The sequence below is a fragment of the Chanodichthys erythropterus genome, chromosome 4 (genome assembly GCF_024489055.1).
Source record: "Chanodichthys erythropterus isolate Z2021 chromosome 4, ASM2448905v1, whole genome shotgun sequence".
NCBI classification, from domain to species: Eukaryota; Metazoa; Chordata; class Actinopteri; order Cypriniformes; family Xenocyprididae; genus Chanodichthys; species Chanodichthys erythropterus.
Window position 1 is genome coordinate 19341470 of NC_090224.1, and position 13004 is coordinate 19354473.

The following is a 13004-nucleotide window of genomic DNA, read 5'->3' on the forward strand; positions in this document are numbered from 1 at the left end:
TAATGATAGGACTACGTGAACATATTTTTAATCTGATATTTAATTTGAGTTATTCTGGATGTAGGCACTTTTTATTAAAACTACTTTAATAAACGTCTTTGAACTGTCACGTTAACGCATGAAACAAGAACACAAGGAGTTAACCAACAGCAACACCTACAATAAAACACACGTTTTATTCTTATTTCGAGGTAAATGAAAATCACCAGACAAGAACCAACTTCTAGCCTTCACCACATAACACCGTATCTATGAAACAAAAATACAAGATGCTATCTAAAACAAGCGTTCACCCACGCACAGAGACAGTCACAGATAGACGACCCAGTCTATTCCTATGTACAAACGCCCATTAAATTAAGCATAAATAAATATATACAAACATAAATAAAAGAACCTTTCTCACACAGTAAACCAAATATTAACTTTGACAGACAGGCTATAATCCAGCTTGCGGGACTGAGAAAATGCGCGCCCACGCCGCTTGAGGCAAGCGCGAAAAGGCTGCGCGTGGCCGCGTTCCAGCACGCGCGGTCACCTGTCCTTATTTACCTCAGTTATATGCAGAACCTTTTTATGTCTGTTTTCAAAAGTCTTTTTTTTGTTGACGCTGTCAACACCACGGTCAAAGCAAGCTTCCATTCAGCTGATGTAGGGTTGTAAACCAAATAAACCATATTTAGGCCATAAAATGTGTTTTCTGTGTCTATGTTGATTTAAGTCTGTGTAAATGTTAGCATATATTAAAAAAAAAAAAAAAAAAAATACATAAGCAACAGATGAAATCCCAGTTGTGATTCAGTTGGTCAGCAAAGATGATTGCCATGTTAAAAGCAACTGAAAATGTCCACACATTTTCACAACCAAATGGCCAAGACAGCACAAGCAATAGCAGTTTCAAATACAAAGAAAAACAACCAAAAAATACATGTTCATTTCTCTTTCTTGAATTTTTGTAAGCAAGCTTTTCTGAATATTGCCCGAGGTGTTTGAAAGAATATGTTAAATCTCAGAGTTTAAAATTTGGTTTGTAATCTTTAAATGAATAATCAGACTGACAACTTCATTTGTAATGAACTTCTGTGATTATGCAAAGTATAGATCATACTATGGATGTGACATCAGTGATGGACTGGACCGTAACTAGCATGACTCTTTGTTGTTGCACATTTACAGCCTCTTTTTGGCTAACACTCAATTTCATTGCAATAAATGCAATAAAATCTCCTATATTAGAATAATTTGTCTTTCTTTCAAGCAATGGAGCAAATGTTTCACTTAACAGCCACTTTTGTCTTTTATGAACAGATGTTTGTTGTACTGTAGTTTTGGCGAAGGCTGAATGGAATGTATTTTAATATTGCAGAAGTGTGCACCAATAATTCTGTATAATAAGTATAATTAAATATAGTAGTTAAAAGTGTCTCCAACATTATCCCAAGCAAACCTGTGTGCTCTGTGCTGGCCATTACACCGACGAACACTCAAATATTAGGTATCGGATTCATGAGCACGTGTGTAAAGGACAGCCTGCGTCTAACATCATGTAAAATGTCAAACTTTTATACACAAAAACACACACTCACAAACACTCCTTGAATGTTTTCACACTCGCACACGAATGAGATGAAGATGGTGAACGTGTCACAGCAGACTCGTGTCCTCCAGTCAATCGTTCCTTTCGTTTTCCCATGATCTGTCGTCCACTCTCCACCTTCAACCCAGAATGTAAAACGCAATGTCATAAAACTAGAGTTTATAGAATCTCTGAACATCTCCAACGACCCTCCTTCCTTGATATCGTATTTCCACAGTTCATTTCCTGTGTTTTTCCTCTTTCTCTCCGCCTTTGGAGCCGGGTCCGTCTGCAGGTGTGTGTCGGTTGGAAGTGGGGTTGTTCAGGAACATCTTGTCGAGGCCTTTAAGGGCTTCAGTCAGGTAATTCTGCAAAGCCGTGAGGGCGGCGCAGATGGCTGGAGAACCAAAACCGTGCGTGATGAAGCTAAAGTGTGACAGGCAGCTCTGGATTCCTGGCTCCAGGATGGGCGTAGGCCGAGAGTTTCCTAATGGAGTGCGATCCTGAGCCAACAGGTCCGTGAACTCCTTACACAACTGCCTGAGAAGAGAGGAAGAGAGACAATCCAAATCACAGACCATCCAAAGGAATACAACCTGCCGTTCATTTCTCTATCTTGCATTTTCATAGACACGTAAATGTTGCCCGAGGTGTTATAAACAGAGTTTAAAATTCAGCTTGTAATCTGTATATGAATAATCAGACTGAGAACTTCATTTATAATAAATTGCTGCAGTTATGCAAAGTATATGTGTATTTTATGGTCTGTCAGTCTTTGTTGTATGGATGGAACATCAGATAGCATGACGCTTTGACAAATATTTGTGCAAAGATGAAATCCAGAATTTTCTTAGTTTCCATTACCGTAAGACAATCCATAATTTCTGTTTAATAACTAGGAAATCTTGCCAGAGGGAGAGTTTATTATAGTTATTAAATGTAGAATTGGAGAAATACACTTATGAACAAAAATTACTTATTTGTATGTCTCACCGTCAATAGTGATGGAAAAGATATAAATTCTAAATTTATTTGCTGTCTGATAACATTTTTGTACTATATACTGTTCATTTCCTGTATGTAGTGTACTCTCTTAAAAATAAAGGTTCTTTATTGGCATTTATGGTTCCATGGAGAACTTTTAACATCCATGGAACCTTTGCATTCCACAAAAGGTTCTTTTGGAAGGAAAAAGTTTCTTTAAATTATTAAGATGTTCTTCATACTAAGAAAAAAGTGGTTCTTTTTATTAACTGTTGGCTGAAGGTTCTTTGGGGAACCAAAAATGGTTCTACAGCATCACTGTGAAAATCCTCTTTTTTTTTAGAGTGTATTGTGGGTATTGTTGTGTTTATGGTTGAGTGTCTGCACCAGGTCACTGGAGGAACTTTCTTATTCTGTTCACTCTTAGAAGAAAAGGTTCTATAGAACCTTAAAGGGTTCTGTCAGGCACGTCATATCTAGAACCTTTTAGAGGTTATCATGTGATCATTTTATGGATTTAGATTTAAATAATTTAGTTTTATTGAATTTTATGAATTAAACAGCTCGTAAACATTAAAATGACCCAATAAATGTGAATTATGCAATCATTTAAGACATTTCTCATTATATAAAATAATAGGCTATATTTTATATATTAAATATATGCTTTCTAAGTGTACACTGTAAAAAATGAATGTGATTTTAACGATAAAATATTGTAAAACCGCTACAACCAGAAATTTATGCAATTTTAACAGTAAAATGCTGTAAATTTTTTACAATTTTTATAAGTAAAAAAGACAAAATCAATGTATAATTTACAGTCAAAATCTGTAAACTGATGTTCCCACAATTCCCTGTGTGACACTCCACATTTGAAAGTATTTTGTTTAAATAATCATGTTTCTTAATAGTTTTGGTTATCAGTTATATACATTAGGGTTTTATGTTACATCTTCTGTTGTTTAATGAATGTTTATTGCATTATGTAAGTATTGTGGGTTACCATGATGGTGTTTTGCATTTGCGTGGATGACTCCTTTATATTAGTATATACTTCAGCTCATGGAAAAGCTACTTGTGATGAACTCTGATTCTTCATGTGGCTTTCTCTTTTACCACCTGCATTCTTATGGTGGTTGTCAGTACAAAACAGATTTTAGTAGTAGTGTGCATTGTTGAATTTATTGGTTTACAATCAAATTTTCTTAAATTACAGTTTTATACTGTAAAATTTACTGTTTGTCTGTAAATGTGTTTACAGTTTTTCTGTATTTTTTACAAAATTATTCTGGCAACCACAGCTGCCAAAATTATTTTGTAAAAACTACGGAATTTTTTTTTACAGTGTACACTTTGAAAAAAAAAAAGGTTTTACAGCGATGCCATAGAAGAACCAAATTGTGGTTCCCCAAAGAACCTTTAAGTCAACAGTTCTTAACAGAACTTGGTGAAAAGAACATTTAATAATCTAAAAATCCTTCACCTTTTGTGGAACAGAAAGGTTCCATGAATGTTAAGGGTTCTTCGTGAAACCATAGATGCCTAAAAAGAACCTTAATTTTTAAGTGTAAATATTACAATGGCTAGTGAGGGAAAAGTTATAATGCTCTTTTAAAGATTGTAATAATGCTCTAAATTTCATATATGCTGTCTGATAACATTTTTTTTTTTTTTTTGCTGTTCTTTATCTGTATGTATCGTGAATATTGTTATATGTATTGTTGCTTGTCTCATGTTGAGTGTCTGCACAAGGTCACTGGAGGAACTTCATTTCTTATTCTGTAGGAAAATAATGCCAATTAAAATGCCTATTAATACACAACATTCTGCTAATGGCACAGTGGGGTCTAGACATGCTCTGCCTACAAGACTAGTCAGCTGGGTTTTAGGATCAATCATAGTCGCACTAGTATTAACTGTGTCCTATCCAATTCCTTCACCATCTACACAGCTGTGATCCAATCAGAGAATGTCGTGACATTTTTCTTGGCACATCAAGCATGACAAATTCTTCATTCACATTTATCAGAACAAATCAGAAGGCTTGTGCTTGATCTTCTGTATCAGTTAAGGAAAAGCGACCTGCTCGCTCATGGATTACAGCATACATTTTTCAAGAAATGAATTTAAGTTGAATTAAACAGTCAAATGGAACAGACACCAACCCTGATTCCATTAAAAAGCCCACAACAGAAGCTGTCAACTTACTGCCATGGATATTTCTACATATTATATATAAATCTACATATTCTTTTAACTTTGTGTGAAATATTGATTATAAAGGAGAATCTCATACATAATATCAAAGCTACTGTATAGCAACTCTGAAAACCCTCATCCATAAATTAGCATTTGGACATTTATGATGAAATTGATCAAATGAGAAAATAATTCATGAAAACTTTTAATATGTCAGACTCTCACTGATCAAAGATTACAATATATCAGCATGTTTGTGCATCAGTGTCTCTCATAATGAAGATGTAATTGCCTACACTCTTAAAAAAAGGTTCTTTATTGGCATTGATGGTTCCATGAAGGACCTTTAACATCCATGGAAACTTTCCATTCCACATAAGGTTCTTTATAGTGGGAAAAGGTTCTTTAGATTATTCAAATGTTCTCAAATGTTATTCAAAATGGTTCTTTTAAGAACTGATCACTGAAAGGTTCTTTGGGGAACCAAAAATGGTTCTTCTATGGCATCAAAACCTTCTTTTGGAACCTTTATTTTTAAGATAAGACATTCTTAATTATCTTGAGTAATAGAAAACGCATAGGAATCAGGTGCTCTGACCGGTTCAGGCTAGTAATGGTGGTACTAGCTCTGTTGTGTCCCTGGGAATCATGGGTAAAAGACCCATTTCTCATCCCCCAATCACATTGTGACCAAAAGTCTCCTCCCAAAAAATCTACAAAATGGACAAAAAAAGGATAACATCAACTTTAAATGAAACTCTCCAGAGTTATGTCCATACATAAGAAAAGAGATACAGAACTTTAAATCCTCAGAGCAAAGTCTGCATATTTCTGCTTCTGAGAGGAAAGCCCATCAATTAGAATAAAGCCATCAATTTAACTTCCAGTCTACTGGGAGAGTGTCTTTATCTGTCATTACAGCGGAATATTCCGTTCTCAGCATGTTTCACTTCCTGAAAGAGGTAGTGCACTAAATATTCATGCCTTTCTTGCTTTGGGGAATCATAGAAAAAAAAAAAAAAATACAGGCAGAACTTTTAGCCATGTGCCCAGATGGCCTGACATACTAATGACCTTTCAACATTTGACCTCCACATGTCTCAGTCTGCTTAGTTTAAATATCTAGTGTGACCAAAGTAAAGATCCTATAATAATGTCACAATAATTCATATTTTATGCTCTTTAAAACTTGCAGCGTTGAAGTCATTTACAATTGATTCATTTTGAATATATGCATGAAAAAAAACATGAATTCATATTAAATTCTTTTCGTTTTAACAGCATGTACCCAAAAGTACTTGTGTAATGTGTTCATAATAATAATGCGTTGAGGTGCAATGTAGTCTCAAATAAGAATCTGAGCAAACGATCACACTTCAATCTCTAAAAGGTCATTTGTGACAAACAGTTCAAATGCCTCCAACTGGCAGTGTTGCAGAGCCCTGCTGCGGCATCTGCAGTTGTCTGGGCTTGTCAGATTTTGACCCACATTCGCTTTCGCGTCTCAGAACCACAAACAGTCTTGTTGTCCAGTCGGGAGAGCGCAGCGCGCCTCTCTTTCGCTCTCTCATTCCAGAGCGACAGAACGCGAGTGCCCGAGGCGCGTGCAGGGGCGGGGGCGCGGGCTGACTGACGGGACTTTGACAGACAGACTGTGAAAGGAGAGGCGAGGGAGGAGGGATGACCTTAGGCAAAACTTCAAGGGGAAAGCTGGCACTTTAAGACTTGAAACATTTCACTTAAATATAATGAGTTTCTAGCTCGGTGCCAGGCTGAGATGGATAAGAGACGCGTGTTTCTGCTGGGCCTGAACTGCCTCATTAGAAACCAGCTAAACGTGTCAAAACGCACCAGGCACTAAGCGGACAGCCATCAAAACGACACACTCCCCAGCAATCCGTGATGGATTCCACATTCACCTCGAAATGTGGCTACACATTTGCTCAAGCGGTTACCAGCTTCCAAAGAAAGCAACGAAGGCATAAATATCACTTAAACATGCAACAAACACGTTGTGACACGTCAAGAATTATACGTACTTTGTGGCGAGCAGCATGTTCTTCCGTGAGTGCAGTTCGTTTGGATCTGTGTGCTGTCTGTTCAGATATTCAGACACGGCCTTTGTAGGAAATTCAGTTTCACAAATGTAGCCAAAGTCCCGAGCCAAATGAACAGCTTCTCCTGGAAATGAAAAATAAATACAATATAGTGAAAGCGAATTACTACTCCACATTTTCGCAGAAAATATTTTATAGGCTACAAAATTACAGCCGTAGCTGTAACTGAACTGGAGGGAAAGATAGTCTGAAACAAATGAAAAATTGCGGTGCAACATCAACAAGACAGTCGCAACAATAATTATATGAAATTAGCTTGGTACAATTTTGCTTCAGTGCTTTTGCATCTAACTATTTGCACTGCATCAAGGAAGATAAGAAAATCAGATTATAACTAACTCTAAAACTAAGCAATAACTCTAAAACTAAGCAATAAAATTTCAATTATCATAATCGTGGTTCATTCGTAAGTCCAAATTTTCATTTTAGGCTTAAATTGTAAAATTATTCGAGATCCACGATTAAACAGATAAACTAGGTCTATAACGTTCCGAAAACTAGTTTTCCATTAGAATTGGTGATTGTTTGATGGGCCTACACTCCCAAATAGTAAACATCGAGGATATGAAGAAAAGAATCAGTGAAAATGGGAATCGGAATCAGATGTCCTGCTTTACCTTCTACTAGAGACGTCAGTAAAGTGACATTCGCTGCTTTGCGTCTCCCCGCGGGCAAATTCAAGCCGATTTTCTCCAGCTTTTCCCTCAGTGATCTACCGCCATTTTTCGACTTCGCTCTGATCAGAAAATGGATAATTAGTTATGTTTTATGACGATTGACAACAAAGATACACCATGAAAATGTATAATTAATATACAGACATATTGGCAGAAGCCTAATAAATAATAATAAAAATCTTTCAAAAAGAGGTCCGCCAAGTCAAGAAAATGCTAACAGCAGAACCCTGATGTTTGAGTTTCAAATTGATTGTAATATCTTTTTTTCTTTAATGCATTGACCTCTACACTGCTTATAATTTGGATTCTGGCGGATATGATGTTCTCACCTCCGCAAAACCCCGCCAAGCAGAGAGGCGTTCAGGCACTCTGGCGGAGAGAGGCGCCGCTGGACCTCGCCAACCGTCACTTTATATTTGGATGTGGAGCTAAGAAGCGACAGGCGGCCGGGCACCGAGCAGAAGACCTCGTTGACGTTCACGGAGATCCCGCCGATTAGACCGTCTTTGTTCATCATCAGAGAAGCGACGCTCTTGTGAGGAACTGGAACTGTGCAAAAGGATCAAATAGACAATTAAGCTACGTCCTTTAATATAGACCTACTCATATTTGGGAATGATGACCGCTTTACATAGTGTATTTGCTTCGCAAAATGACACCAGCGATAAAACAAGAGGTGCTATTATTTTAAAACAATGTCTAGACTAGTTACAGACAGCCTGTGAGAATATTATGTAATGTGAAATCTTGGCACATGAAAGCGCCGTGAGCTCGAGCCCTCGGCTGGTCAGGGTCACCCCGCACGCGCCCGGAGCTGCCAGCGCGTGCTCCTGTTTTCATACGTTAATTCCACGTACAATAGAAAGCAAGCCAGAATTGTCCGCAAATGCAAACAGCGCGGAAAGCCTACAGTTTATTATTATTATTTAATTAATGATGTAATCTAAGCATGTTGCTAATATCTGTCATCAACTGTGTTAAATTGAAAAGGAATGTTGATCCATGGTCCAGTTTGTGCGGTTAGCATTAACAGTTTCCAACAACGTGAATGAGATGCTAGCATTACACTTACAAATCTTGCCAGGCAGTAATATTTAGTGCTTTCCTTTGGTTCCCCCCCAATTCAGTCACACTTTCCTATCATCTTTTGTTTCCACATTGGCATTTCAATACTACTGAGCTCATTTGTTGTGTTATCGATTGGCGATGGACAAGAGCTAATAACATTAACCACTTATTTTCAACCCCTCAATACACACTGTCACAAGCTGATCGTCAAATGACGTCTACTAACTTAAGCGCTAATGGGGTAACGAGCGCTCGAGCCCGCGGAGATCTCTACAGGGGATAATAGAGAAAACGAGCTCTAAACGAGCTCACGAGATCTGCGCTCAGAAAACCATCCATCACAGCGGCCACTTAAAGGCCGTCTCTTCTGGGAGGCCCGTGTTCCGTTAACTAAATTACCGGCAAACGTCCCTCATAACGGACAAATATTAACACGAGCCCAGGGATTGTTGCTGGAGCTCTTATGACTGCATGAAGGCCTTATCGCAGAGTAAATATATCAAAACCTCCGTAGAGAAATTATAGCCTGTCAACAAAGTGGTACTGAAATGTCGATTTTACACAGTCATGTTTCCGATTTTTTGTCCAAAGAAAATGTAGAAAATTTAGGCATACATAGGCCTACATCTGGATTATAATAAAATAAGAGACAACTGATAATAACTTACACCTACAACAAGGGTACATTTATTTCGAAATCCTTTGTTCGATCCTAATAGTATATGATCCTAAAAATAATATTCAATGGCCTCCAATTCCGCTTGCTTTGACTGGGCGTCCAAAGGTAAGAGAAAAGGCAGGTGACATCATTTGAATTCCAGAGGTGGTTCAGCGCATGCGTAAAAGGGTGTGCTAAGGTGTATTCACCTGAAATGACTTTTTGCCCTAAATCCATAAAACAGTGATTATTTATATCAGAACGTTTTCCAAAAAGTTGCTGTCGATAATTGAAAATATGACATTATCACATAAATACAGTACTAGAATATATCTTCCAGCCATTTTCCCATTTACCTTTTTTAATGACTGACTGATCCAGGATGTTCATCCCGCTGTTTGCGTCCTCCAGAGCCTAAAAAGACATCGTAACGTGAAAGCATTTAACGTTTGAACAAAACCCACAGCCAATTATAAAAATTCAGATAACTTCAGGACAACAACCTTCTGTTTACTTTAGAAAATACAAGTGGATTACACCAAAAAAAAAAAAAAATTAAAGTACATTTCAAGGGGGGAAAACTCGGATTCAAATAATGAACATTTCAATTAAAAAAATTGCTTTTTAAATTAAGTTGAGGTCTCATACCATTATTTTCACTTAACAAATCTTTCAGAATTACAATTTTCCATTTATGTTTTCTGGATGAGTTTTCTTAATGGTTTTGCCTAGATAGGACACGTAAACTCATCTGGATTTATTTGAAACAAAATAATAAATTCTAAACAACTATCCCTTGTTTTTTTAATAGAAAAAAAAAAGCTAGATGTCCGTTAGGTTTTATAATTATTTTGGGAAGAGAGGCAGACAGTCATTGTCCAGTCAACTGAACGGGGACAGGCCTTGCCTTTAAATTTATATAAACTTGTCAATTGACGAAATTAGATATGATGTGTGCATATATTGATCAAAAAACGGATGGTTAGAAATGTGAACCCAGATGAAGCCTTAACAGATTTGCTGTTTGTGATGTTTTCATTTTTAGCCATTGCAACAATTTTTTTAGTTACAACAGTTTTTCTTAACGCAGGCCGCAATGTAATGGTTTTAATTATTAGTTATAACGTAAAAATATACTCTAATTTTTTATGTGTTTACCACGACAACAAATTATAACAAGCTAGCCTTTAGGGTATTTTAAATATTAAGCTGCTACATATGCATGCTAAAGACTCCTTTTATTCATATTGTTAAGGAAAGAATGAAATCTGTTAAAATGTTTAGCGTGTCAACGAAAATGTCAACAGGTCAGAAAACACCCTGAAAAAATACAGAATTGTCATAATAGAGCTGTACTCAATAATATTATAATGTTGTAAAACAGTAGTATACAAGATGAAAAAAAATTATCAAAACTAAATTAATTCGTTAAATAAAATTATTAGCTTATCTTAACTGCAAAAGAAAAAAAATCTAAATGATTTATTCCACGTATCTGTGGAATTTCTATCCCCAAAAAGAGGTTGTTTTCCAAGCCAAAAATCAAAAATCAAAGCCAACCTGCACATCCTCCATGCCGTGCGCCAGGCCATGAAGGGACAGACCGTCGCCCATCCCCGCCTCGAGCCCGTGATGTGTGGAGTGGAGCAGCACGTCCGGTCGGCGCACGGTCGAGTAGTCCCGCCGGGGATCCAGACCCGAGAGCTGCGGTAAAGAAGCTCGAGGCTGCGGCAGTAAACCTCCGCTCTCCGAGCCCACATCCTGCCTCTGACGGGAGCCCCACGGGTGCTGCTGGGGCTGGTGAAGAGCGTTCAGAGAGTACGGGTCACTGACGTGTGAGTACGGATCCTGACTCTGGTGATACGGCAGCGGCTGGTACGGCGGGGGAAAGTACGGCGGTTGGAAGTCCGAGGAAGGTGTGTGGGAGAGCGGCGGAGCGCTAGAGTACGGACCCTGAGAGACCGAACCCAGCTGGGACAGTCTGGAACTGTGGCTCGGTACCCCATCATGGCGGTCCTTCAAACGAGAACAGAATAGAAACACGATTACAAGCGAACCTATGCAAACCTTAATGTTCTATTTAAAAAACAATAATGAACTTTTTGGATGTCTGGCTGCTGGATCGAATCCAACAATAGCTATCGAAAGGATATTTAGGCATCCGCAGTGATCCTAGAAAGTATGTAAGATTTCAAAATATTTGTATTTTCTGACTGATTCATGTGCAGTAACTCCTCAAAACATCTAAAACAACATATAACCACACACTGGGGCGAACGCATAATTAAACAGGCAACTAAGCTGCATCTGAATCTCGCAAAACGCCGCCTTTCCCACAGTGCGTTTTACAACGCAGCTACAATAAAATACTTTCTTGTTGTTCTCAGACTCACCGTGGAGGAATACGTGTGCACTAACATCTGGGCGGAATAAGAGCAGAGGGACACGCGACAGCACGACACACGCTCGCCTGAAGAAACGCGCTCCTTCCTCAACTCCTCATGACAACACGCGGAGCAAAAATTTGGTTTTTCAGCTCAAATGACTTCTCCTAGAGGACCCTGTTGCTCCAGGTCTCGGTTCTGTTCTTCCCGATCCGGCGTTCTGATCCAGAGTGCGCAGTGCTCCGTCCGTTCGCCTCGCTACACCTCCTCAGAATAATTGTTATTCATGACTCCTCTAATATTGCGGGAATACTTAAAGCAGTGGGGAGCAGCGGAGCGTGAAGGCGCTGCTGCTGTAAGTGACGTTCATTCAGGAGGAGGAAACACTCGTGCTCTGTTTTATTCCCCTCTCTGTTTGAGGTCCGGCATGCAGACCTCTTTCTTTTGCTATTGTTGTCTTTTATGTTATTGTTGTGTGTGCAGAGTCCATTTATCTCCAGCCGGAACAAACGAATCGCCGGAATCAGCTGCTTTGAACAGGGCAGATGGACAGAGGCCTCATTCACAAGCATACTCGCATACTTTAATATGCATTATAACCACTACATCATACTCACTATAGCTATTCAGACACGAACCAACCCAAACTCACAATAGCAAATTCAGATTCCACCATAGGGCACTAATGCTAGACACTTCTTGAGTTTAGAAAAAGAAGCCACATGTCAGTTTACCTCTTTATATCTGATGAAAAAAAGCTTAATTTGGGGGAAAGAGTCTTTATACAACATAAACAATAACTAGCCAAACTATGCTCTTATTACTTCACATCACAACATATGAGTGTTTAAGCAGGCCCAACACAAAACATTCACTTCACGGTAACATCACTGCACTAATATAATAAAGCCCTTTCGATGCATCATCGTGGTTTAAACTAAATGTCCGAAAATGGTTGAATTGTTTTTTTGCACCGGGTGACAGTTTAAAGTCCTCCACTAATGGTGCCCCATTAAACAGCTCGTATAATGGTCGATTTCACGGACTGGGGTCGAAGTGTTTAATTACACGCGTGACGGTGACTGTGAGAGAAAAGCCATGTGTGACTCTCTGGGTCGGCATCCCGCGAGGCTTTTCCAAAAACCACCACGAGTCTCTCCCACGAGCTCGAGCTCATTCAGGGGAATCCACAGGACTCCCACGCGTGACTCTGCGTCCTCTCCTTTTCTGGATGCGATTCTCTTATTAATAAATCTATATGGCACAGTCTTAAAAAAATAATGCGAGAAGTTTTTCCAGTGCATATAATAATTGAGATTTTTTTCTTTTGTTTTTATG

At 38.5% G+C, this 13004-nt stretch overlaps 1 protein-coding gene across 1 annotated transcript; it reads right to left on the minus strand.

Annotated features, from left to right (window-relative positions):
* Positions 1–234: 234 nt before the first annotated feature.
* On the minus strand, positions 235–11915 carry tfap2b (transcription factor AP-2 beta). The gene is made up of 7 exons (XM_067383287.1): positions 11676–11915; positions 10843–11298; positions 9639–9696; positions 7886–8105; positions 7497–7615; positions 6802–6943; positions 235–2116 (listed from the first exon to the last, which is right to left on the minus strand). Exons 1-7 carry the CDS (start codon positions 11700–11702, stop codon positions 1816–1818), a joined length of 1323 nt encoding a protein of 440 aa, XP_067239388.1. The 5' UTR covers positions 11703–11915; the 3' UTR covers positions 235–1815.
* Between the last annotated feature and the right edge of the window lie 1089 nt (positions 11916–13004).

Bases quoted from the DNA above. Each gene is read 5' to 3' on its own strand.
- tfap2b (XM_067383287.1), bottom strand. From the start codon at position 11,702: ATGTTAGTGCACACGTATTCCTCCACG. The intron at 9,697-10,842 runs GTTGGCTTTGAT...ATGTCTTTTTAG, and splicing joins ACGGCATGGAGGATGTGCAG to GCTCTGGAGGACGCAAACAG. The intron at 8,106-9,638 runs GTAAATGGGAAA...CCTTTTGCACAG, and splicing joins TCAGTCAGTCATTAAAAAAG to TTCCAGTTCCTCACAAGAGC.